This window comes from Epinephelus moara, chromosome 3 (genome assembly GCF_006386435.1).
Source record: "Epinephelus moara isolate mb chromosome 3, YSFRI_EMoa_1.0, whole genome shotgun sequence".
Lineage (NCBI taxonomy): Eukaryota > Metazoa > Chordata > Actinopteri > Perciformes > Serranidae > Epinephelus > Epinephelus moara.
Genome location: NC_065508.1, coordinates 21,489,524 through 21,516,990, shown reverse-complemented (window position 1 = coordinate 21,516,990; position 27,467 = coordinate 21,489,524). Strand labels below are relative to the sequence as shown.

Below are 27,467 nucleotides of genomic sequence, written 5' to 3'. Positions count from 1 at the left end.
GGCTTAGTTTCTCAAAATAATGTGGACTGAAATAATGACTTAGTATCTCAAAGTAATGACGCAGTATCTAGACATAATGACTTAGTATCTCAAAATGCCTTATTTCCTAAAAATAACATCTTAGTATCTTAAAATAATGACATAGTTTCTCAAAATGATGAATTAGTATCTCAAATAATGACTTAGTTCCTCAGAATAATTATTTAGTTTAAAAATTAATGACTTAATATCACAAAGTATTGACTAATTTTTCTCAAAATTATTTAGTATCACAAGATAATAAGAAATTCTTACAATACTTAGTATTGTAAAATAATGATAAACTCTTGAAATATGACTATATGATGAAATAACGACTAAGTATCTGTAAATAATGACTTAATTGTGCCATAGTGTCTCAGATGAATTTGAAACTTTCTTAACATAACGACTTGGAATCAAAAAATAATGACATGGGTTTTTTTTCAATGATGAGAAATTTGCTTTAAATAATAACTTCTTATCTCAAAATATGCCTAAATCAAAATATTGAATTTTTCATTATTTTGAGATACTATATCATTATTTTGAGAAGGTCTTTTTAATTATAACCAACAGTATTTTATATCTTTAGGTCACATTGGCGTCCACAGTTTGTGAGCTTGTGTTGTTTAAAGAATAAGAGTGGACACAGGGGTCTCCCTCAGAGGTCCCCTCCCCTCACAGAGGCTGCTTCATTGGCTCTGAGGAGACGCTCTGGCACAGCAGAGGCCCACTAATGAAAGCCAGCACTATTTCTCTTGTTTGGGCGTTACATTCTGATTCATTGAGCTCTTGACCACTGAAGACCCCCCCTGCTCTAAAGTCTCTGTCTCCAGAGTCCCGCATTCGCAACACTCGTCCATCTGTTGTCATGGCAGCCCACATTAACGTGTGTACAGCAGTGTGTATTTTTAGCCTGTGTTTAATCTCCATGCTGACCTTGTTTGGTCACTTCCCCCTGTCTTGCCACCACGATGGCTTTAACCTGCCGTCTATCAGTGTCACTACGGGAGCAGCTTAGAGGCCGCACGCTGGACGGGAACAGCAGGTTCAGCTAGTCTAACACAGTGACCCAGCAAATATCAGTCACCTGAGCTGATACAGTTTCATCACACGGCCTTCTTGAATATTGCAAATTCTGCAAATGATATCAACTTACTAATTTTTTTCCACACAGCATGAATTTTGGGCTATTTGTACTTATAGATTGTCTGAAACATTAATGACGCTGCTGTCTTCACCTTCCCTGCAGGTGAATGTCTTAGCCTTGTCTATCTGCACCCGTGAGGCGTACAAATCAATGAAGGAGAGGAATGTGGACGACGGCCACATCATCAATATTAACAGGTAAGCCATACAGATGACCTTTGAATCCAAGAACAAATGTATAGATTAATCTGAAAACACCTCAGCCAGTATGTTCAGGGTGGTTTTGGCCGCTTGGCGAACTCAGTGCATATGCTTGATGTTTTCTACTCAGGTGATGTAGCATTGAGGATGTGCTATTGTGGTATGCTAACTCCATTTTACAATACACACTGAACTGTTTTTGTTTTGTAATGATCCCACACTCTACACTTTGTCGTATTCTTTGGCGTGTCTCTCGCTCTTCTCTTCTCTTGTCCCTCTTCCTCTACATGCGCTGAACTTGATGCTTTTCTTTGTCATACATGATAATAAGCTGAATATCTTTGGATTTGGACTGTTGGTTGGATAAAATGTATAATTTGAAGACGTCACCTCGGGCTCTGTGAGAAATCTTGCCGTATAAATGAGCAAGTGGAGGCATTTTAAAAAACATGACACGTAAACAGAGGCTGGGGTTTGATCAAGTCCCAGCTACAGTATGTGGTTACCAGCTTGTGCATCTGTTTCTTTATCTTCCTGTTGCAGTATGGGTGGGCATCGAGTGGTGCCGAGTGCTGATGAGCATTTCTACTGTGCCACTAAATACGCTGTGACTGCTTTGACTGAGGGGATACGGCAAGAGCTGCGAGAGGCAAACACCCACATCAGAGCCACAGTGAGTTGGTTATTCACCAGCAGAGTGTGCAGGATTTTCTTTTGCCTGTGCTGCAGCTCGCATATCAGACCACATTAACACAGGGGTGGAATGTAACTAAGTACATTTAATCAAGTATTGTACTTATGTACAAAGTTGAGGTACTTTTCATGTTATGCAGTTTTATACTTCCCCTCCACCACAGCTCAGTGATCTATATAGCTGAGCTTCTCACACCGTACCATCCAAACAGGCCCCTCAGGTCTGCTAGTCTGGCTCTTCTAACTGTTCCAGAGTCCAGGTTAAGACAAAGGGTGATCGAGCCTTTTCAGGTCTTGTTCCTCGGCTTTCGAACAGGCTCCCACTGAGCATCAGATCAGCTGACTCTATTCACGTCTTTAAATCAAGTCTGAAAACTTACTTTTACAGATTGGCCTCTCCTGACAGTTGATAGACTTCCGGTGTGTGGGGGAGTGTGTGTGTTTGCAGCCATGTGTTTATGTATGCATGCGTAAAGGTATATATATATATATATATATATATATATATATGTTTAAGTGTATATGTTGGTGTAGCAAAGCACTTTGCTTTTCAGATCGAAAAGTGCTCAACAAATAAAGTTATCATTATTATTATTGTTACTGTAAGTAGAGGACCTAAATACTTTTTCCACCACTGTATAAATGGCTCTACATACAGTATGCACTTACCCTTTTTCTTATGTCCGTGTGTAATGTGTTTTCCTGCCCTGCAGTGTATATCTCCTGGAATAGTGGAGACTGAGTTCGCCTTCCGGCACCACAACAGCGATCCAGAGAAAGCAGCTGCGGTGTATGAGAGTATGAAAGTAAGCATTTGACTGAGAGTCACAAGATGTATTTCACAAAGTGAAAATATCCGAACACTGTTGCATCAATAATTCCTCTTTTCTCCACTTGTTCCAGTGTTTGAAAGCAGAAGACATAGCCAGTGCGGTCACATTTATCCTCAGTGCCCCTCCTCATGTCCAGGTATCGCTCTCTTATCAGCCGGTCACCAGAATAAAATGTTGGCATTGTATGTTTCTGCAAACCATCGATGTTACATTTGTATGTGTTATCATGTATCATATGTGTATCATATTAGCATTTCTAAAGTTACATAGCTCAGATTACATGCATAGTTACATCAGGAGGAAGGGATGGTGGATGGCGTGACACCTAGGCGAGATGGCTGCCAAGCAGGCTGCTGAGCAACAGCACGCTGTTTGACCAGTGACATTTCCAGCCGTGTTTGTAACCACCAAACCAGGTATTTTTAATGAGATTTTGGAACATTTCAAGCCATTTTTGTGACAATAAAACTAGGTATTTTTAGCAAAACATCAGGACATTTTCAGTCGTTTTTTGTAGCAGCCAAGTAGGATATTTTAGCAAGACATCGAGACACTTCAGCTGTGTCTATTGTGACCAAACCAGATATTTTTAACGTGACGTCAAGACATTTCCAGCCGTGTTTGTGGTGACCAAACAGGGTAATTTTAACGAGATGTTGGGACATGTCCAGCCATTTTTGTCGCAATAAAACCAGGTATTTTTAACATGATGACAAGAAATTTTCAGCCGTGTTTGTGTTGATCAAACCAATATTTTTGGTGAGACGTCAGGACATCTGTAGTCATTTTTTATAACAGCCAAATAGGATATTTTAGCAAGACATTTCCAGCTGTGTCTGTTGCAACAAAACCAGATGTCTTAAATGAGATGTCAAGACATTTTCAGTGTTTGTGGCAACATAATCTTGTATTTTTGGTGAGACATTGAGACATTTCCAGCCGTTACCGTTGTGACCAAACCAGATATCTTTAATAAGTTGGGACATTTCCAGCTGTATTTGTGGTGACAAAACTGGGTATTTTAAACCAAAACATAATGTTTAACCAAGCATTTTTTGTGCCTCAACCTTACCACACACTATATACAGCGCAGATACATGTATAACTGAAAATTGAAACATGAAGTTTAAAACATACCTGCTGCATGTGAAATGTACAAATTTGCACATATGGGTCAGAAACGTACAATGCCAACATTTATTCTGGGGATTTTGTTGCTCTTTCTGTGTCTGTCTGGCTTTTATACCATCAAATGCATCAGATGGAGGTGAGTGGCATTGGTGTCTGTAATGATCTCCTTTTATTTGTGTCATCAGATTGGAGACTTGCAGTTGAGGCCAGTAGAGCAGGTGTCATAGCAGTGCAACAGGAAGCTGCAGGAGGAGCAGACAGACAGCAGCCATGGTGACTCCTTAGTGACCTCTGCTGGGCGAGGGAAGAGGGTGGTGGTGGGGGGGTGGGGGGGGGGGGTACNGGGGGGGGGGGGGGGGGGGATACAAATCAACTATAGCTGTGTTGGATCTGCAGGGACGTGGTCAAAGAAGGCTGGAGTCTTGAGGAGGCTGTGTGAGGAAATGAAGGGCTTGGACTTTGTAAACCACTACAGAAATACTACTGAATGCAGCGACCTGGTATTTGTGAATCGTCGAGCCCGGTCCTGAACTGAGCTGAGTCCAAACTACAGTCGGAACAAATAACAGAGGAGAGAGTTGCTGCTGCTGTGCTTTGTGGTCATCTGCACGACCATCACTTCAGAGGGAAGAGTATGCCATTGATTGCACGTTTTTTGTTTTTGTAGGACATACGACATATCTTTTTGAAATTAAATGGAAAGAGTAATTGCTGTTTATAAGATTTTTTTGTTTAATTTTTTTTTATAAATATTTTAACTTTTGATCATAGATAGATGTGGTCTCACACTCATTAACCATAGACGATACTACCCACTGTAACTAACCATCGACAGTTTGTCCACCCTGCAACCTTTACTCACCGTATGTTCTCACAAACACTTTCAGTTACTCTTGTTTGGATCGATCCAGGTTTCAGGAATCTGGAAAAGTGCAGGAGCCGCTTTCTGTTAAAGGAATACTTCATTCCCCAAATGATCATGTTTGTCAATGACTCACCCCGTGTGTTATGTTGAATTGGTGAAGAAAACTGTAAAGAAGGGTCACAAGGGTCCCCATTTAAAGGGGTACTTGGCTGATTTTCAACCAGCTTTGTATCAAAATAATGTGGGTAGTATCAAATAAACTTCCCTCCATCTAACCAGTACCTAGATATTCACCCCCACCCTCTGCCAGATGAGGCGGGTGGTGCACAACAGGTCATCTGGCAGTGTTTGGCTCACTCTCCAGGCCTGTTGCTTGAAATACAGGCTGTACTTTTGCATTTTCATATCACTTGATGCCACAACCACAGACATAAAGAGTGTAGAAGCAGATAAAGCGACATGACCCGCCCCTCCTTGTCTCTCTCCCAAACTCAGACCTTAATCTGATCAAGCGGTGAAACAAGGCAGTGCTGATCGAATATAGATCAATATTATGTTACTGCACTGTCTTTTTCTCGCATAAAATGATTTCAGAAACATATTTCAGTGCTGTGTTTGGCTGTAGTAGCGAGAGTTGGTGAACAGGAAGTGGGTGCCATACTGTTTCCTGCACAATGAAAGCAGAGGCCGAAAAAACTGGGATCAAACGGTAAAACTAGGCAACGCTGATCAAATATGAACCAAGATTCTGTAACTGAGTTGTTGGCATTGTTCTCGCCTCAGTTGTTTTCAGCTTACCGTTTAAACGATTTGTGTCATTCATTCATTCATTTTCCATAACAGCTTATCTTGTTAGGGGTCGCGGGGCGTTGGAGCCTATCCCAGCTGACATTGGGCAAGAGGCCAGACTATTGCAGGGCTAACATATAGAGACAGACAACCATTCACACCTACGGCCAATGTAGAGTCACCAATTAACCTGCATGTCTTTGGATTGTTGGAGGAAGCCGGAGCACCCAGAGAAAACCCACACTGACACGGGGAGAACATGCAAACTCAGCACAGAAGGGCTCCCCCACCCTGGGGTTCAAACCAGGAACCCTCTTGCTGTGACGCAACAGTGCTAACCACTGCATCACCATGCATTTGTGTCAAACAGACAAATTCGCATTATGCCACCTACCTGTGCGGGTGTTTATTGGTCTGGTGCGGCACAGTGCATTCTGGCAGTTGGGGGTTTTCTGCCTCTTGAGCAACAGCAAATGCCACAGTCCTTTTTCTCGTTTTCTTTGGTCACAAATATTAGAATTATTTGCATCTTTCCATTCCATGGACGGCCCAGTTTTCCTCTTAGCAGTGAAATACATCAACAACAGAAGAACTTAAAAAAAGTCTGTTTATGGACTCTCACACAACTCTGGCAGTATAATCCAAGTCTACTTTATCGATTCGAATGCTCAGTGCTTTGCATATACGTGCATTTTCTCAAAAACTTTGCTATTAAAAACTGAACTGAAAGTGAAACTTACCTATGCTCTCATCAAAGCCAGATTCCACTGACAAAAACAGTAATTTTACCTCGTTGAACACAGTTTCCTGGTCTAGCGCTGTCTCGATCAGTTAGGTTTTTTGCCATATTGTGGGACTGTGGTGTAATAAAGGGTTAGTTCGGATTCACCATAGTCACAATAACACAAACAGACTAACTAATCAAGGCAGCGCTAGACCAGGAAGTCCTGTGATCAGCGAGGTAAAATTACTTTGTTCGTCAATGGAGTCTGGCTTTGAAGAGAGCATGGATAAGTTTCACTTTCTGTTTAGTTCCCTGTTAGAAAGGACTGTCTGTTTGGGAAGTACTGAGCATGCAACTGGATGAATGAGACTTGATTATACTGCACGAGGTGTGTGAGAGTTTGTAAATGGATTCTGAAAATGTGGACCCCTATGGGTTCAGTTCATCAGAAATTCTCTCCTATTTTTGGGTTCTTGGTTCACTGTGGAGGCTTGCGAGAAAAACAAAGGTTTTAGTGCATTCAGCATAACACAATGAGAGTAATTGATATACAGATGGTCATTTCGGGGGTGAAGTGTTCCTTTAAGCAGGAGTTTCTACGGTCCACCTTTTTGCCTGTGTAATTTAACTTGTTCTGCACTTTGGATTCATTCATGAGGAGGAACTATAAGAGGGAAACGCTGGCAACTTATGCAGGGGAAGAAACTAACTCTGTGTACATGCATACCCTAGAGATGTGTACCTTTCAGTGGAAATATCTCCTTTAATGAATTAATAAAAACAATTGCCCAAAAGTAAGTAATGGCCTGTGTTAATGTTCACAAGAAAACCTGATTTCACAGAAAGAAGACACGAGCTGTGGACTTTGTGACATGTTTTTATTACACCTTACATGACATGACATGACATGACATGACATAATTGCATGACCCACGTACTACTTTATTTACCACCTGTGTATATCAGTTTTATCAGCAGTGCCCTGTTGCATTTGACCTAATAAATGAGTCAGCCACAATGAATGGGTCCACAGTACTTTATGTCTTTAAGGGAGGTTATTCAGTAGTCTGCTAAAGTTCAGCTGTGTGAACTATGAGTGTGAAATAGTGGCATGACTTTGTCATTTTACAGGCTAAAATGTATGTACTAAATTTACTGATCTGAGATTTATAAAAACTCCAAACTGCATCAACAATCATGGCCAAAAGATGGCACCCTTTGCAAAGTTGAGTCCAGAAATGAGGCTGGTGAAATGTGTGCAGTGTCCTGAGCACCACATGAGGAAGTGCTGGCCGGACATTAAGATGTACTGTACATTCTGTCTTTCCACATCTTATCACATTAAAAATCTGCTAAACTGTTATAGAAGTTAAACTAAACATATTTGATCAGTAGGCTCACAAAAATGGCCATTTTAATATATCTGCATGGCAGATATGCAGCAATAGATTTTCACAACCATGTAAATAATTTTTTCAGTCGACTTCTGTTTAACTTACCAGAAGGTTGTTTAAGATTTATGGCAAAAAAAAAAAATTGTGATTAACTTGAACTTACTAATAATCTACCACTCTTGGTGGCTAGCTGGACATCAGGATAGTGCGAAGCACAGAGGTATCACATGTTTGTCTGAGTAGGAGGTTTTTCAGGTAGATGGATGTTGGAGCTGATGACGGCTATGCCTGGACGTTCAGCTCCTCCTCCCCTCTCATAGTACGGCATCTTTGATATTTCATTCAGGGTGTATGGTGTGACGGACAGCTTAAGTTTCTGTGGGAGAAATGTATGTAACGTGTATATTAACATACAGCTTGATTTTATATGAACATGACATGGCAAGCAACCCAGTCGCTAAACTAGATTTTGGCATTGTACTTTTCTACAAACCACAAATATATTACGTTTGTATGTTTCATATGTAGCAGAAATGTCTAATGTGTGGGTAGGGTTAGGAGAAAATTATGCTTGAAATACCCAGTTTGGTCGCCACAAACACGGCTAGTAACCTCCTCACGTGTCATTAAAAAATACCCTGTTTTGTTGCAACAAACACGGCTGAAAATATCCCAATTTAGTTTTAAGAAAAGGTCCTGTGTGTAGGATATAGTGGCATTCAGCGATGATGTTGCAGAACTGCTGTAAAGCCCTGTGAGGCAAATTGTGATTTGTGACATTGGGCTTCATAAATAAAATTGATTGTTTGATTGATTGATTGAACTGAAACTTCTTCTGTGTGCCAGATGTGTGCGACTCCAGTGGCAGATGCAAAAAAGCGAAAAAGTGAATGACCCTATCTAGAGCTAGTGTTTAGTTTGTCAGTTCTGGGCTACTGTAGAAACAACATGGCAGACTCTCTGGATGAAGACCTGCTCCATATGTGGATATACATGGCAGATTCTAAGGTAATGAAAACACAATTCTCAGTTTCAGGTGACTATAAACTAAAGAGTTATATTATTAGGTTACCTTAATTATAAATATTATATTCAATTTCTGCCAATAAATGCCCCTAAATCTGACACACTTTAAAAAAAAAATACTAAGTTTTGACACACCACACACATGGCTGGAAATGCCCCCAATGTGTTTAAAAAAATACCTGGTTTTATCACAATGGCTTAAAATGTCCTGACATGTCTAAAGAACAATACTCAGATTTGTTGCAACAAACACAGCTGGAAATGCTTCAACATATGTTAAAACTGACCTGGTTTTGCCACTACAAACAAAGCTGGAAATGTGCTGGCGTAATTTTAAAAATATTCAGTTATGTCACAACAAACACGGCTGGAAATCTCCGGGCGTGTCTTTAAAAATAACTGGTCATGTCCCGACAAACACGGCTGGAGATGTCACAATGTGTCATTACAAATACCCAGTTATGTCGCACAAACATGGCTGGAAATGTCCCGGCATGATAAAAAAAATTATGTCACAACAAGCTCAGTTGAAAATGTCCCGAAACTCTTTCAAAACAGTTTTGCTGCAACAAACACAGCTGAAAAGGTCCCAATATGTTGCCAAAAATTCCAGATTTTGTTGCAACAAACATGGCTGGAAATGACCTGACCATTCATAAAAAAAAATACCTGGGTTGGTCGCAACAAATACGGTTTTGTTGCTACAAACACAGCTGGAAATGTCCTGACGTATTGTTAAAAAAATACCCGGTCTTGTCCCCAACGTGTTTTTGAAAAATACCCAGTTTTGTCCAAACAACCACGACTGGAAATGTCCCGACGTGTTGTTAAAAAGGACCAGGTTTGGCTGCAACAAATGCGGTTGGACATGTCCCAGCATGTTGTTTGAAATACATGGTTATGTTGCAACAGACATGGCTTGAAATGTCTCGATGAGTCAATAAAATTAAAAAACCTGGTTATGTCACAGCAAACATAAAAGCCCTGAAATTCTTTAAAAAATACCATGTACCACCTTCAGTGTCTTGGGTGGAGAAAAGCAAATGGTAAATGTGTATCACCTGCATCAATGAGCCAGGCAGCACCCACAGTGTGTGAACAGCACCCAAAGGAATCCAGATGATGGAGCCCATGGCAATGACCCAGCCGACCCCCTGAGCCCAGGGAGGGAAGACGTAGTGCTCATAGCGGGCTGGTTTGAACTGAATGATGGAGAAAATCAGGATAACCTGTCAAAAGAAGAAACATATAACGTTAAATTGTGACACTTTTGTATCTCAGTTTTGCTTTGGGGTAAAAACAAATCTTGACTCTAAGTGATGTGATGTTGATCCTGTTGACTCACAGTGACCAGCCCAGGAGCAACTATCAGCCAACACAGTCTGAAGTAGATGTTTGGTCTTTTTCCAGTCATCTCCTTCAGGTTGTCTGAAAGTCGAGTCACTCCTGCACATAGAGCGCTGCTTCAGTTAACAGCCATGACATTTTATTTGCACGTTGACAGACTTTTACAGCATCTATTTGGCCACGAGAATAAAAGCTAGATAAAAGTCAAAAATACACATATTAGACTGAAAAGCTGAGAATATTTACCAGCCCAGCGAGCGGTCATGCCTTTCAAACATAAAAGTGGCAGTACGAAAGAACAAGAGAGAAACGAACAGGAGGAAAAAGTAGCAAAGCGTGTGTGTGTGTGTGTGTGTGTGTGTGTGTACACCTTGTAACTAGTAACTAGTGTGCATTAGTGTCCGTTGTAACTACCTTACGCCACTGATTGTGGTATTGCTTTGACCTTTAGAAGTAAAAAATCAGAATACGTCTTCCACCACTGCATCTGACCTTTAAATGTATTAAATGTGTGTACTTTTGATGTAAATAACATTAACCATCCCAGCTGCCATTGTTAGATTCATCTGAATCATATCAATGTTGCTAAAGTGATGTAGTATATGAGCTGACTTTGTCATTGGGAGGTGGAGGGGACGGTGGATGGCAAGAAACCTGCCAAGCTGCAGACCACTGTTGGAGACCGTTGTATTAAATGGCCACTGTGAAAAAAAACACAACTTATTGCTCACCGTAACTCCAACAGATGGCTACAACCTCAAAGAATGCAAGAAACATAATGGACACTATGGCAGTGTAATGGTCCATGAGCTGGAACACATAGATGCCCACCTGAAAGGAGACACACTCTTTAGATCTGCAGCTAAAATGAGACTAATGATTTCATAATCTGAATATAATTTGGTTAAACTTCATCCAGTACATCAGAGTCTTTACCTGCATGACACAAGGAATCCCGAGAAGGAACGCTGCACTACAAACAGCAAGAACAAACAGCTCCTTCCGCTTAAAAAACTTAATCAGATGTGAATAAAATTCGTCCATGAGACTGGTCACCATCACTTCAACCATTGCAAACTGGCAAAAAAGAAAACAAAACATCTCTGTAGGATTGCTGCAAATAATCACACTAGTATCACTGATGTTGTGATGTTTTCCCCATTAACTACCTCACTGTCCAGTCCGAGGCAAAGCAGCATGAAGAAGAACATCACAGCCCAGAGCTGAGGCACTGGCATGTTGGCAAAGGCTTGTGGGTAAACAACATAAACAAGTCCTGGACCTGGATAAACAAACAAACACACAAGATGTCAGTGTAGCATTAATGACTGAAAAAACGTAGTTATGGCTTTTCTAAAGACAGACACAGAGCGATATGTTAAGAATTTATCAACATTTGTATCACTAAGTGAGACTATGGAGGTTTAAAAACCAAAATGTGTCACTGGATTGTGAGCTGTTAATGCCCATATAAAAATTAGTGGTGAGTTTATAACCAGACTTCATGCACCACAAGTTAGGAAACTTTCTTGGTGTACGCGCCAGGTAGGGCCCCAGGAAAGCAGCTCAGCCTAACAGCACATTCTCCCCAGTGGCCACTCACGGTATTGCAGCAAAAAAAACATCCCCTGCAGCAAAAAGCATTTTCCCCATAGGCCACCACTGTAAAAGACGCATCTGTAAAACTGTTGACAGGACATTTCAAACCGCAGTCAAGGTCAAATGTGACTCTGTCTGTTCTGAAGTTTTGAGCCATGGTGATTTCGTATTTGTAATACTTTCTTCAAGCTGAGAAAAGCAATTTAAAAACCCGGACGTCATCATGATTTAAAGTCTAGGAGCTGAGCAGGAACTCATGGGCGGGGCCAGTGGGAGAAACATTACTGCGCATGTTCAGTTGGCAGCATACCGCGGAAGTAAACCCAGAAGCTAGAAAACTTTTTGCATATGCCAGGCGAGCAACTCCATTGGACTGAATAGGCGACATCTTGGCGTCCGATATCTAGTTAATATTAAAATCTATGGTTTTCCCCGTGCTGTCCAAAAGGTGATTTCTGTCCGCCGTCTACCGTCTGCCTAATTCCATCTAAACGCACCATAAGAGGACACATTTATATCAACTGGCCTTTTTCCTTTGTTCGTATCATCATCGCTTTAATTCCCTGTTATGACATTTTTCATTGGGTTGTAACTCTGCATTTACTTTCCCATAAAAAATGACCCATCACAGTGTACAAGGAGGCAATAAACAACCCAATCGCCATAATAAATGCTGGCACTGAACATCTCCACAAACAAAGGATACCATAAGACTTCAATTAAAAGCCTAGTCCCTTTTACTAGCCTAGTAAAATTATTAGTAAGTATTAAAGCAATTTGTTGGCTACCTTAAATTGTGTGTCCTCGATTACCCTGTAAGTTATTCATATTCCTTTAGTCCGTAAGGGTCGTCAGATCAAATGAATCCAAGTTGTGAGTATTGTTATAGTAGGATAAAGTGGTGATTTGTCGGTATGCCGGGTGCCGTCTCTCTCTGATGCGCTGTCCGTCGGAGCAAGATCAAATGAATGATTCATAATTGATATATTATTTGAAGCTTAATGTTTATACAAGTAATAATCAGACTGGTTTAAAAAAACAATTTGATTTTCTTTCCCGATCTTTGCTGAGCAATAGTTTTGTGTGAAATAAATTAAAGGCCTGTCCCAAATATAGGCCCGTTGATTTTGGTGATTTAAGCAAATAAAAGCCTGGGCTATTAATTGAGGTTTTACAGCTATGTTATATTTGCATGTTTTTGTGTAGCGATAGTTTGAAACTTTACGTTTCAACGACGCTGTGGTTAATGTATAGTTAGGTTTAGGCAGAAAAAACACTCAATTATGGTTGTAAAAAATCATGGTTTTTCATAAAATTTGGGGCACAATCTCCGCTGGAAAAGCACGGCTCGCTAAAAAGCACCCACATTTGGTGCCTAAAACGCCGCAGGAAAATCACACACAGGTTGCTAAAATACACCTACGTTTAGGGACTGAAAAAGCATCTCACTTAGGTGTCTTGCCCTGCAGCATCCTCTCCACCCCAGGAGTAATTACACAGTCACACACAAGTATTATTAGGGTAAAAAATGTGACACTCTCCGAACCCATATTAAATCAAACCAGCTCCCCTGAAGCTGAAGAATATTCATCAAGACTGTTTATATTACTTGTTTTGCTCTCTTACCATCCACAGCCAGATCGCTGACAGGGATGCCCTGCAGGTAAGACATGTATCCAAAAGCAGAGAAAATGACAAAACCTGCCAGGATGCTGGTGAGGGAGTTGATGACGGCTATAGTCATGGTGTCCCTGTGGGGAGAGTAGATGTTTAACTACTGCGCAGAGATCATTACTGTCACTGCTGAGGGAGAAACTGAGTGTGAGAGTTTTGGCTTATTACTTCAGAATGTTGTTGTTGAAGGAGTTGTAACTGGACATGGCCAAGAGGGAGCCGAAACCGATCCCGATGGAGTTAAAGATCTGAGCTGCAGCGTTCACCCACACCTGCAACACAGAGGGATGATCAGCCAAAACCACTGATCACTGACAGTAACAACCATCAACAATATCAGTGCTACTGTAAATCTACCAGTATCAATGAATAATACAGAAATAAATAAATACCTGCATATATACTGGAATAAATAAATAAATGCATAAACAGAAAAATAAATGCAGACGTTAGGACCTTCTACCTCATTGACATACTGACACAGAAATTTAAATAGTTGCACAGAAATGTAGAATTGTTTAATGCCCTGTTTGATTATCAACTTGTATTTTATCTATTTATTTCCATTTCCTATTTATTTGGGCATTTGTACTCTTTTATTTATACATTCATTTATTTATTTTAAAATTTCTATTTATATTCATTTATCCATGTATGTATTTATACATTTATAAATTTATTCCCATATTTACTTATGCACTTATTTATTTATTCCCATATTTATTTATTTTCAAATTTACTTATACACTTATCTATTCATTTATAATTTATTTTCAAATGTCTTTATATAGTTATTTATTCCTGTATTTATTTATACATTTATTTATTTATTCCCACATTTACTTATACACTTAATTCCCATTTTTATTTATACATTAATTTATTTATTTTCAAATGTCTTTATATATTTATTTATTCATGTAATTATACATTTCTGTATTTATTCCCATATTTACCTATACACTTATTTATTTATTTATTTATTTATCCCCATTTTTATTTATGCATGTATTTATTTATTTTCAAATTTCTTTATATATTTATTTATTCATGTATTTATTTATACACTTTTTTTGTTTATTTATTCCCATTTTTATTTATACATTTATTTAGTTCTTTTCAAAATTCTTTATATATTTATTTATTCATTTATTTATTCCCATATTTACAAATAAACTTATTTATTCATTCCCATTTCTGTATTTATGAATTTTGTAGTTTATTTATTCATTTCTGCATTTATTGATACTTAAGTTATTTGTTGTCCTCCATAGTTAACTGCTCCCCTGTGTCTGACAGAAGTTCCTTGTCTCTTTGTTTCTTTTGTCTCACCTCCACTGAGAGCAGCTTGTCCCATTCCGGCATAATAAAGAATTTTATTCCATCTATAGCTCCGGGAAGCTGCGCATTATTGACCAGCAGGGCAATCAGGATAACATACGGGAACAGGGCCGTGAAGTACACAACCTACAAACAGAGACGAACAAGGGTTGTTATTCACTGTCTGTCCACCTGTCTCGCTCCATCCTCTTTTCTTAATTTCTTGCTCTTTTCACTCACCTTGCCTGTTGATTTCACGCCCTTAAAGATGCAAAAGTAAATCAGGATCCAAGCCAGAAGGAGAATGAGTAAAAGCTCCCATCGGAGCACTCCTGCTTCTTCTACTCCACTAGTCTGCTGCAGCATCTTATATCTTCAAAGAAGCCCAAAAAAAGGAGAAAATGTCAGTAATACTATATTATGATTACATTTCACATTAATCCTGCTACACATTAAAACTGAACACACTAGCCATTAACAAAGTTTCACAATTCTTTCCTATTGTAATAAATGTTTCATTATAATCTGATGGACAGTGGGCAGGTAGGCATTAACATATGGCATCCCACAGGGTTCCATATTGGGTATATTAATGTTTCTGTTCTGTACTGGTTGCTGTGTCGTCATCATCTGACCACTTATTACTGACATTTTTTTATCAACCAAACACTGTTTGGTTGAGACTATCTGTGTCCCCTGTAAGCATTTAATTAATATCAATACACTTCAGTTTTCACAGGAAGTTTCCCATTTACATTCAGTCTCTTTCAGAATGAACGCACTACGTCTATACAACACCGCATATTTATTTTTTTCCCCACAACAACTGCTGCAAGTTGTTGAGTTTAGGCAACAAAAGCAGGTGGTTAGATTTAGGAAAAAGGGTTTAAAGCACTGATCAGTCAGTTGAATGGTTCTTTGTATTGATAAAAATCCGGTTGATGTTTACACTGAACAGAAATCACAACCAGTACCACACATATTATAAATAATTCATGCATGCCCACATATTCAGATAAGAATAGTTATAATAGTAATAGTAGTCCCGTAACTGCTTATGAAACAAACTGTCCTCCCTGAATTTCAACAAATGAGTAGTTTCCAAATGCATGTTGTTGCTTTCACTATCATTCACTAAAGGTTGCTTGGCTGACACATCCCATGTCACTTTAGTTGTTTTAACTTACACTTTACACTTACACATTCCGTTCCCACATTTATCAGCCAACCACAGTTAAAAAAGTAAATGAGTAAACCAAAACTCAAGGTTTATCTCCACTTACTAAACAGCAACATACTCAGAATGAAAGATGTGGCTTCTTAAGCATGACACATTTCATATTGAAAGGCTATTCACAATACTTCCCCAGTTTATCCACATTAAAATCAAAGAACCAGCATATGTTTGACTTTTAAACAGAAGAAATACTTTATAACATTTAACAGAAGACTAGTGATGAACCTCAAGGTTAAAACAGATTTAAAGGTCCAGTTCGCAGGATATAGAGGGATAGAATGGCAGTAATGGACGATAATATCATATATTAATATTAGTATGAGCCATTTATGTCTACATAGGGAGCGGGTTGTGGTATTTTTTACCGGGTAACCAGGTAACCGGGTCATAATTCTCGAAAGAGACATTGCTGTTGAGTTTTTCAATTTTGATTTTCTGCCATCTAGTTCCATTATCGGCAGCACAGTGCTGCAGTGGTTACCATTGTCGCCTCACAGCAAGAGGGTTCCTGGTTCAAACCCAGGGTGGGGGATTTGAACCCAGGCCCCTCTGTGCGGAGTTTGCATGTTCTCCCCATGTCAGCGTGGGCTTTCTCTGGGTACCCCGACTTCCTCCCACAGACCAAAGACATGCAGGTTAATTGGTGACTCTAAATTGTCCGTAGGTGTGAATGTGAGTGTGAATGGTTGTCTGTCTCTATGTGTCAGCCCTGCGATAGTCTGATGACCTGTCTAGGGTGTACCCTGCCTCTCACAACAATGTCAGCTGAGATAGGCTCCAGCCCCCTCGCGACACCCAACAGAACAAGCGGTTACAGAAAATGAATGAAAATGAATAGTTCCATTATATTGGAAAGAAGGCAGACATCTCTATGGCGACTATCTCCTACACTTGGCCACTCAAAACAATCGAGACAAGCGTGAGGAAAAATATGCATTTCTGATTTTTGGGTGAACTGTCCCTTTAACATTTTCCACACATTCTTATGATAGATATATAAAGAGTTAGAGCTGAAGCCTCTTACCAAACTACAGGGATTTTGTAATCCTGCTATAATCTAATTGCTATCTAGTCTGATTTTATAATTTGGCCACTACGAAAGCTGAGAACAGCTGTGCTTGCAATTAATTATTATTTATTTTAATGCCGTTATCTTTAGATCACGAGTTAATGATTTCGTTATCTTGAAAAACAAGCACACACACACATTTCTCTGGCAAAGGTACAGAAGCCGAGAACAGCAGTGCTTGCAATTTCTTTTAAAAACCCATCTCTAAATCAATTATTTTATTATCTAAAGAAAACAAGCTGTTTTTTTTATATCAAGATAATAAGATAATCAACTCCTTATCACATGAAAATAAAAGGTAATTTCCTCTTATTAAGTTAAATATTTATCAGAGATCAGGAGTACCATGCAAGCATGTGTACATGGCGTCTTGACAACTGTAGCAACTGATTTAAGCAAAAAATGTCAGATTAAGGAGGAAGGAGTACTCATTATTGATCAACACATCAGATTATACTTCAATCAAGGTCTAACACAGGCAGAGATTGTAATGTGTCTTGCTGTTGGAGATCAAATTTAGATCAGTTGTCGTTTATGAATCCCCCCCAACAATCATGAGACATGACAGTGATCATGAAGGTTAAAGTCAGGTGTGATCTAACATATCTGCATACAACAGTTGGTACGATATTCTACGAAAATGCACACATGACATGCAGTATTTAACGCAAAGTCAAGCTAAAGTTACTGTGGTTACGTCTAGGAAAGAAATGGTTGGGTCTCTTTAGGTTTAGGCATGAAAAATTCACTCACAGTTCAGTTCCAAACACAGGTCCCCTGGGGAAAGTCCCACAGGTAAGTCCTGTGTTTTGTGACCCATCTACCACCCCAACCCGCCACATAATGAGCCCGCTTCCGGCTTTATTCTTAACTCCCTTCAGCACAATGGTCACGTGATCACAGCCTTCCAAATCAACACATTCTCACTCCGACTTCGTCACATATTGATGTTTGGTCAAGGACTTTCCATGTCCACGTATGACATGAAATGTACCCTGGGTGCGTTCGTTGTTGATGTTCTGGGGTGCCGTGTCAAGTTCAGCCTGTTACATGCATTGTCTTGTTTAAAGATACACTTTTGTTTTTACGGGAAATTTAAGGTTTACATTGTAGTGTATTATGATCTACTCTGAAGCTTTGGAACAGATGACCAGTTAGGGGCCCAGGGTCAAGAAGTATATATGGTCAGGGTCAAGAAGGTATTTATGGCCCAGGTCAAGGATTGGTGAAGTCCAACTAGAATATTTCTCTGTCGTCTGTTTGACTTTGTCTCACATTTCATAGACATGTCAGTCTATATAAGCAGGGTTTTTGGGGCTGTTATTCAGAGCAGTTCACATTGGCTTCGAACCCTCTCCAAGCAATCTAGATGCTTGATAGATGCTGTACTTCTTGTAATAAACCTTTTCTTCATGCAAGCAAGACGGTGTCATCGGAGTCTCCTTCATCACCTTCACATCATCGCTATTTAATAAACAACAACATACAGTCTCTTTCAAAATAAACGCACTACGTCAGTACAACATCGCAAATTGACATTTTCTTTCCTTCGATAACAAACACGTGGTTGGGTTTAGGAAAAAAGAACAGGGTTTAGAGTCTTACGGGATGTGAACACCGCTCTCTTGGGTGAAAGTTGGTGTTTGTTGGACCCATCCACCACTGCTCCCGCCCACCCCTGCTGTCAAACCATAACGGCAACCGGCCATCCTCTGCTGACGTTAAAGGATGCCTTTTTTCATTGGTTTCTGATGCCCAAGCACCGGATTTCAATGACTTTGGAGTGAGACCGGGCTGTCCAAATTATGTGGGTTATGCATGAATTACTGGCTCATCATTGTGTGGGATATGCACGAATTTTGGTGCATTACTTTTCATATGAACAGTGCATGAGGAAAGCTTGGATCAAATGAACCAGGTACTCATTTTCAGGTTCTCCATACAGTAATTGTAATGCAGTCTTGAGAAAGCGGAAGTCATTTTCTCGTGATAAATTGTCTTGGCATCTCGAGAAATCGGCTTTTTGTTTTCTCATGGAATGGAGATAGATTACTCCATTATTACTATTAGAAACGAGCCCCTGAAAACACAACTAAAAGCATGGCAGTCCTTGGCCTCCGTACACTTCTCCCACACAGTAAAACATACTTGAAGAACTCCTGGCTAGCTGTGGAGGAGAAGCTGCTGTTGGTGGCATGACTGGTACAGTTTGGTGTGTTCCAGGTGTTGTTGCAGCTCTGCCATGGTAGCGGTGCCTGGAAGGAACTGAAGAGATAATAGAGGGCCCAGGTGATGACGATATTGTAGTAGGTGCACATGATGAAGGAGATGGCCACTGATGCTATGCCCACTCCTGAGGAGAAAGAAATAATGTCAAAATAATGTCCATTTTTCAGTTTTTTTTCACCTTTCAGTGGCTGGAAAAATTACTTAATGCCACGGAGTACCTTTTAACAGAGGGCAGACGTTAGCCAGTGCATGGACAGGCCCTCTCCTCGTGTACTGACCCACAGTCAGCTCCATGTAGAGCAGAGGGATCCCCAATACAAACAGCATGAGCAGGTATGGCACCAGGAAGGCACCTAACAGGAAGTGATAGCGAGTCAGACGTCACACACAATTTGCAGACAAAGGTATGGTAGCCCAGAGCAACTGTGCTCGCGATTATTTTTTTAATGCTAAATCTCAAGATCACCACTTAACTATTGAGTTATCTCAAGAAAAATAGCAGCACTGTGCATTGTTCTCCCTGTGTCAGAATGGGTTTTTTCCGGGTAATCCGGCTTCCTCTCACAGTCCAAAGACATGCAGGTTAACTGGTGACTCTAAATTGTCTGCAGGTGTGAATGTGAGTGTGAATGGTTGTCTGTATCTATGTGTCAGCCCTGCGATAGTCTGATGACCTGTCCAGGTTTAGGAGTACCCATTATTGATCAACGCATCAGACTGTACTTCAATTAAGGTCTAACAAAGGCAGAGATTGCATTAAGTCTTTCTGTCCAACAGTCATGACCGTGATCTTGAAGGCTGAAACCATCAAGAGGAAGAGTACCTTTTAACAGAGGGCAGTTGGTTAACGGGTAACCACCAGGAATACGGCTCAGCTCATCGACTTAACATTGTAATGAAGTCACAGATTTTTGAATCGCTTTCCTCAGCTCCAGGAAAGTTTTACATATATCATTTTTACACATAATCTCCATAAATCAAAAATTCAGAATAGAAAAAGTCATGATTGACTTTGTTTTCAGTTTAAGGCATCCTGTCAACAGTTTTACAGACATCTCTTTTACAGTGGTGGCCTATGGGGAAAATGCTTTTTGCAGTTTTGCAGTTTTTTTTTCACTGCAATACCAAAAATTTGCTTCAAGGCTGAAGGGCTTTCCTGATGACCTGGCCTGGTTGGATGGGAGCTAGCTAGTGCGCAGATCATCCGCGATTACAGCCAGTAATGCTGTCCCAACCCAACAGCGTTGCTGTGGAAACATTGTGCACAGCCTCCAGGTGACCCCGGCTGGTAAGCACCTCAATTTTAAGCCGCAAAAACCCTTTTAGCATCGTTAAATTAACTGTTAGCTCTGTTAGCACCGTCAGCAGTGTTAAAAGTGGTGGCTTCACCAAGACTTCATATGACAAAACATTAAAATGTCACCACCTCTAAATGGATAGTGCTTTGAAATGCGGTGCTAAAGCTAACAGTAATTGGATTGCCGGACCAAAAGAAAATTTAAAAATTAACCTGTCAGTCACTGGTTAATGGGTGTCTAGCTACTGAAAGCAAAATTAACATAAACTAACACCCATAATCCATAATCATCCAGTGATTTTTCCTGTGATAAATTATTTCAATATCTCAAGAAATTGGTGTTTAGTTTTCCCCAGAATCAACATAAATTAACCCTTTGTCACAAGAGAATAAGCTGTATTATCTTGAGACAACAGTATGTAAAAATCATAGCTGTTCTCGGCTTCTGTACAAATACAGTGTTATGGTGTCCTCTAATATTTAACTTTGTGAATGTCGTCCTGTTCTTGCATTGCCCTCCTCATATCATATCTCTGTATAGTCAGCTGCGGTATCTCTCCTTTTTTTTTTAATTGTAAACCAATGTTCCTTCAAACTGTACAAGCTGAATTTCAGAGTACAGTATGCAACACATACAGGCCGCTTACATGAAATGCACATTAAGGTAAGTTCAGAACATTTTTAAGTACAGTCAGCATCACTACAGGACAAAGAGCTCACTAACAGCACAGTTTGTAAACCTTTGGACCCCACATTGAGACCCAGTGTATATGTACAGTATAAGCACAGAGGTTGGTTTGGTTTCATAATTCTGTTAAGGGGGAAATGTCAGCTTTGTGTCTCACCTCCTCCACTCCTGTAGCAGAGATAAGGGAACCTCCAAACGTTGCCGAGACCCACAGCACAGCCGATGCCAGCCAGGGTGAACTCTATCTGCCTGCTCCATGTTGGTCTGTCGCGTTGTTGCTCCATGTCTGCTCCCAGTGTCACCACTCGTCGCTTCTCTGGGCCCAAACTCCATAGAGAGGTTGACTGGAATTACAGCAACCCTGGGTGATATCACCCTCCGTTTTATTATCTGTAATGATTAGCTCAGCAGCTCTGAGGGTTACAGAGCAGGAAATGTCAGTTAGGTGTCACCATATCTTAGTGCTGAATAATGAGTGTGCAAGGGTTAAAGATTTTTTAATCTCATTTTGAAGTGGAAATGCTTTAAATATATATTTTTTTAACAGTTGTTATCTATTGAGTTAGGAAGCAAGAAAAGACACAAAACACAACTATGAAATCTTTTTTTTTGTAATGAAAAAATATTACTTTAAATATTCTAATATATTTTTAAAAAATTTCATGGGTTCCTCAAGCTTTGCCTCTGTGACACCAAAAACTTAACATCAGTGAGAAATCTAAAGCTCAGAGATATCTCTTGAGTGTTTTATACCTTTTATGATACACACGAGCCACACATGAAATGAGTTTCCTGAGCGACATGTGTTGAAACACAGATTTCAGGTGGGGGTCATCACTGTCAAAGAAATCCCATGCCTGTAGCAATAGCCTTTATGATAAGAACAGCTATGTAAGGCTCATGGCTCTTTAAATGTGTAACCTTGAAGAAAAAACACACAGCAGTTTTCTAAAGAGCTTTCATCAATCAGTCTTCTTTGTTTGCACTTTTCTTTTTAATTAGGCCTACGCCCAGATGGATATTTATTGATTTCCTGTATTGTCTTATATCACTCACTGGAGGAGGAACAACATGATCATCACATTGACATTTTAGGCAAAGCAAGGCAGCTTTATTTGCATAGCACATTTCATACACCAGGGCAATTCAAAGTGCTTTACGGAGCATTAAAATACAAAACATAATAAAGGATACTGATTTACAATAAAAGAGTAAAGAGAAATGACATCCACCTTATTCCTGAGGGCACTACTGTAGAAATGATTATGTGCGCTACTTCCAGTGAGATAGCAGAAGTAGCAGTGAGCTAGTTAGTCCCATAGACTGTCTGTGGTTAGTCCCAGTGGCTACTCTTGGTGGCTAACCGCCAACACTGGTTCTTTTCCAAAATAATTTGCCTTCAGTTTAGTAAATACTGATTTATTTTTTAACAAATAATTAACTGATATTTACTTAGCATTTTCTAAAATGTCTTTGCAGAGCTCTGGTACCTGTTGCACTGTCCGTGTCTGTAACGACTAACAACCAGTCTAAGCTAAATTTGTGTCTTCAGCAACTGTGTGTTGAACATGTGACCAGAACAAAAAGAGATTGTTCCTGTTGCCAAAGGTACCGTTGATATGAGAAATAAAACCACAAGTGTTTCACGAGATATAGTGAAAAGGTATTAAATCAGAATCTGCAGAAGAGAATGACACCTAGACTGACAGGTCCGTCACTCAACGTCAGTACATAATATTCCTGTCTTTCCCCGTCTGACTTCATTATCAACCTGCATTAGAAAATTGCTCGTTATAAAATAAACTCAGCAATATACCTTAAAATATGTATTTAGTCATTAGGGCTGACGAGTGGAGGGTTAGCTGGGAAACATGACATTTATTCACTTTACATGGAGCTACAGTTAATACTGAATTATGTTAAATGTTTGCCGAATGTGTTAGTGTCTCTTAATAAGTCATCAGAAATCATAAATCATCTTTAGAAGGAGCAGATGTTTACCTTAAGCTAACTCGGGACATGTCAGTGAAGTTTCTTCCTTAAGACTCACAGGTATTAGAAAGCCATGTATTCAGTGCAAGTAGGCGGCTGAATTTATTTATCGTTCTGTGAATAGTTGGGAGAGGCTCACTGATAAATGATTGTACTTCCAGCTGATCAAGTATGTTAAAAATTTTAGAAAAATCTCCTGGTGGCAACAGCTTGCACAATAACATGTTTGATTATAGGGTGGTAACAGTAACCTTGGAGAAAAGTCAATTGATTTATTGTGTTAGTCCAACTAGAATACATGTTAACATGATAAATTAATCCAACTGAAATCGTACTAAATCAGATTTCTCAATCAGACCCAAACTAGGCTAGGCGCTCTGTTCATGCTCCCCAGTTTCCAACCTGGGCTTTGACCCGGAAGTTGAATAGCAATAAATGCGTAACAGAGGAAGAAGCAGGTAACAACATGCCCAAATCTACATCCAGAGTGAGCCTGGTTTGGAAAGTTGTTGAAATCCGACACTTGGGCAGTGAGAAGCCAACGAGAAAAGGCGTCCTTTGATGTTGGTGTGATACACCAATGGTTGCTGTTATAGTTTAACGCCGCCCAGAAGAGTCAGGGGGAAATGGGCAGGACAAGGATAAAAGTTAAGGCAGCAAAAGACCAAGTAAGACAGGTGGACGGGTCCAAGGAACATGGACTTTCACCCAGGAGAGTGGTGTTTGCATCCCGTAAGATTCTAAAGCCAAACCCTGTTCTTTCTTCTTAAACCTAACCACATGTTTTGGTTGCCTTAACCCAAACTACATTTTATTTTGTTGTTGTAGGAAAAACAATGTTGTATCAACATTGTGCGTTTATTTTGAAAGAGACTGTATGTAGATGTTAAATTTCCTGTGAAAACGGAAGTGTATCTTGAGAAAAGACAAAGTATGTAACAGGCAGAAGTTGACCCGGTGTCCCAGAACATGAACAACCAATACACCCAGGGTACCTTGAACATCGTGGATGTGGAAAGTCCATGACCAAAAAATGTGACAAAGGCGGAGTGAGAATGTGTTACCAGAGCTGTGTATTTTTGGACGGACGAAAGTACAGAGATGTAAAGTTGTCCACCATGGTGCCACTAGCTAACTATAGCTAACTTGTTTGTCGAGTGTTTGGTCTGTGACGTAGTAGGTCAACTGGAAAAAGGTCCAATGCTAACAAGCTGAAAGGTGGCATATCACCCCCTATCATAGCGGAGTTGGACATACTTCGGTCAATAAATCAGTACCTCTCCTGTGCTTGTATACTGGGACAAGGACAGTAGTCCAATTAAATGGCCTAGTCGAGCTGTAGCTCGACTTAACTCTGCATGTAAACATACTGACTGACCATGGCACTCTGATAGCAGCATGTGATTATCCTTTCATTATTTGCAGCATTGGTAGTACAGTCTCCCACAAGGAAGATATCTCTCTCCTTCACCTCTGGCACAGATTCTTTGTCCTTGTGTGCCTTGTGCTTCTTTAGTATGCCGGTATTAATTTCACATTTCCCCTTATGAATGAGATCATTTTTTATTCCCTGCTGCCCATTCATAAAATTACCTTCTGGCTCATAAGGCAGTTTATATTTGTTTTTGAGCCGTATCCCTGGGGATGCTGTATTTTTCGGGAAAGTCACTGTATCATCCAGGTTTAGCATATTGTGAGACAGCATCGTGGCTAACGCTACTTTGATTATTGGTAGCGTTCTGGTTAGCCACAAACTTAGCTGTCTTACCACTGATTGTTATGGAGTGTCTCATAGAGTCTTTTGTCAGCTTCCAGTGTAAAAATCCTCGTCTGTGGCACAGCAATTTCCTGCAAATATTTCTGACAGTGTTGACATGATGAGCCTGTTGTGGATTTTGCAGGATTCAACACACTCTTGTCACACAGATTTTGTTCATACTGCAGTTCTCAGTGGTCTTCCCCAACCATGGCTCGGTGTATATGTCAATATATGTAGTTTTTTCAGAAGAAAGAGACAATGTGACCCATCGGAAATCTTTAAGTGACCCATTAGTTTTTGCCAATTCATAATTTTTGAGGTTTAAATTTTCACCAGTAGTCAAGTATGTTTTAAAATCGATATCTTCAAAAATACAAAAGGAGGGTATTCTTTTAAACCGTTTTTTAAAATGTATATAATATTTTGCTAAAGTAATCAAGTTAATGGTGTACTTTTTGTCAGCCGAGAAATTGGGATTAAAAATTGGTATAGCCTTTCTTGGTCAAAACCAAATAGAAGTGGTGTAAGAGCCAAAATATATATTTTGCTTATGTTTATTGTTTATTTGTATGTATGCACAGGTATGTCACATCCGGTGGTTGACACATGGGTGTGGTTTAAGTTATTTAACTGGGCATTTAAATCCCTGGCGGGAATGGAGACAACAGGGTTGAGTGAGCTCTGATATTTTCTGTTGACCGTCACGTCAGATCACTGCATTGTAAGTCTTTATTTCGTTTGCTAAATAAAACTTATAAAACTGTCAAGTGGACTGATTCAATGAAGGAACGAGTCACAGATGCGAGCCCACTTAAGCCTCTCAGCAGCCTTTTTATTGATAGCAGTCGCTACAAGTGGAATGAAAACAATCTATGAGTTTATATTCAATTTCCTCTTCACAATCACATTTTCCTTCTGTATTTATTTGTTTACGTATTGATACCTATGTCATTTTTTTGTCCTTCATACAGTGTGAATAAGAGGCAGAGGATGAAAAGTAAAGCAGTGGGGCTGTGGGATGATTGTGGCATCAGACTGTAAGCCACTTCCTGTTTGGGCAAGTGTATGACAAGCTCAACAAACTGCTGACTTCAAATCCAATGTTTTCAGCAACAGTAGAGATGAACTGGCCTTTAGGAAGTCCTGAAAAATACTAACAATAATGTCAGTCATCGCCAAGAGTTCTTATCACATTTGAGCCACAAAGAATTTCAAGAACTTTCAAGAGGCAGATTGATTGTAAGATCTTTCATGAAGAAAAGCAGAAAACAAAGATGTATTTGTTATTTAGCTTGTACAGGAGAGTTTGTATAGCATGCTGGGACTCTTTAGTGGTTTGTCTCTGTGGGCCACCTGCTGGATAGATTGGGACCATCAGACTACTGCTGGGAACCTGGTAGGTTGAGATTTGAAGGACAGCCATAACCCTTTCCTACCGAAGTAGCTCTGGTTCCTGAACCAGTTCCTTTAAAGACTGTTGGACCTTGGTGCTATTGGGTGAATCAGACCACGCTCCCAGTAAGATGGCAGATTGCATTGACCTATGACATGACCGATGGCGGCTGCAGCGAAGAGGTAGAGCCAGTCATCAGAGGTTCAGCGGTTCAATCCCCAGCTCCTCCAGGCTGCATGTCGAAGTGTCCTTGAGGAAGATATTGAACCTCAATTTGCTCCTGGTGGCTGTTCCATTGGTGTTGAATGTGACTTGTAGTGTGAAAAGCACTTTGAGTGGTTGGAAGACTAGAAAGGTGCTATACAAATGCAGGTACATATATCCATTTACCTTTTGTTATTAGTTACAGATATTTGTTTTTATCCAAAATACAATCATGGACCAGCTATTATTGATAAGAAGATATATCTTGACTATTACGTGCAGGAATCCATCCCCTCATTTCAACCTGTAGACACCTACTGATGTCATCGTGGTTTGCACTTCAGGCCAAGGAAAACCTGCTCTTCTTTTGGTTTCAGCTGAGAGCCAACTTTTCAGCTTCCTAACCAATTTATTTTTGGTTGAAATGCTCTGAATGGTTTAAAATTAGTTGCCAGAGTCAGAATAGAACCCACTTTGTGTTGGTAGAGAGAGCCCCGTCTCACTCCAAAGTCGTCAAAATCCGGTGCTTGGGTAATGTCTTGCGGCATCAGACACTGACGAAAAAAGCCGTCCTTTAACGTCAGCATGAGACGTGACCGATCGCGGTTAGCCACATCAGGGGAAAATGCGATGGGACAAGAACGAAAGTCTGAGTAGGGTGAGCGAAGGGGCGGTGGATAGGTCCAACAAACACTAACCTTCACCCAGGAGAGCGATGTTTGCGTCCCATAAGATTTTAAAGCCAAACCCTGTTCTTCTTTTCCAAAACCTAACCACGTGCTTTTGTTGCCTAAACCCAACCACATGCATTGTTGAAGGGGGAAAAAAACAAC

General features: G+C 40.0%; 2 protein-coding genes across 3 annotated transcripts in view; one reads left to right on the top strand and one right to left on the bottom strand.

Annotated features, from left to right (window-relative positions):
* The window catches only part of dhrs11a (dehydrogenase/reductase 11a), a 36,197-nt gene extending 31,448 nt beyond the window's left edge, over positions 1-4,749 (top strand). The window contains exons 3-8 of the mRNA XM_050041091.1: positions 1,274-1,368; positions 1,915-2,044; positions 2,778-2,870; positions 2,968-3,033; positions 4,214-4,346; positions 4,384-4,749. Coding sequence (XP_049897048.1) covers positions 1,274-1,368; positions 1,915-2,044; positions 2,778-2,870; positions 2,968-3,033; positions 4,214-4,255 — 426 coding nt within the window. The 3' untranslated portion in view covers positions 4,256-4,346; positions 4,384-4,749. The remainder of the gene's footprint in view (positions 1-1,273; positions 1,369-1,914; positions 2,045-2,777; positions 2,871-2,967; positions 3,034-4,213; positions 4,347-4,383) is intronic.
* A 2,280-nt stretch (positions 4,750-7,029) lies between these two features.
* The window catches only part of si:ch211-283g2.1 (sodium- and chloride-dependent GABA transporter ine), a 66,947-nt gene continuing 46,509 nt past the window's right edge, over positions 7,030-27,467 (bottom strand). For both annotated transcript variants that reach the window (XM_050041086.1, XM_050041087.1), the window contains exons 4-16: positions 21,444-21,647; positions 19,520-19,654; positions 19,221-19,425; positions 15,007-15,139; positions 14,779-14,913; positions 13,615-13,718; positions 13,399-13,523; positions 11,343-11,455; positions 11,110-11,250; positions 10,905-11,004; positions 10,172-10,272; positions 9,888-10,055; positions 7,030-8,176 (exon numbers count right to left, since the gene is read on the bottom strand). In XM_050041086.1, the coding sequence (XP_049897043.1) occupies positions 8,024-8,176; positions 9,888-10,055; positions 10,172-10,272; positions 10,905-11,004; positions 11,110-11,250; positions 11,343-11,455; positions 13,399-13,523; positions 13,615-13,718; positions 14,779-14,913; positions 15,007-15,139; positions 19,221-19,425; positions 19,520-19,654; positions 21,444-21,570 (1,740 nt within the window). In that variant the 5' untranslated portion in view covers positions 21,571-21,647 and the 3' untranslated portion in view covers positions 7,030-8,023. The remainder of the gene's footprint in view (positions 8,177-9,887; positions 10,056-10,171; positions 10,273-10,904; positions 11,005-11,109; positions 11,251-11,342; positions 11,456-13,398; positions 13,524-13,614; positions 13,719-14,778; positions 14,914-15,006; positions 15,140-19,220; positions 19,426-19,519; positions 19,655-21,443; positions 21,648-27,467) is intronic.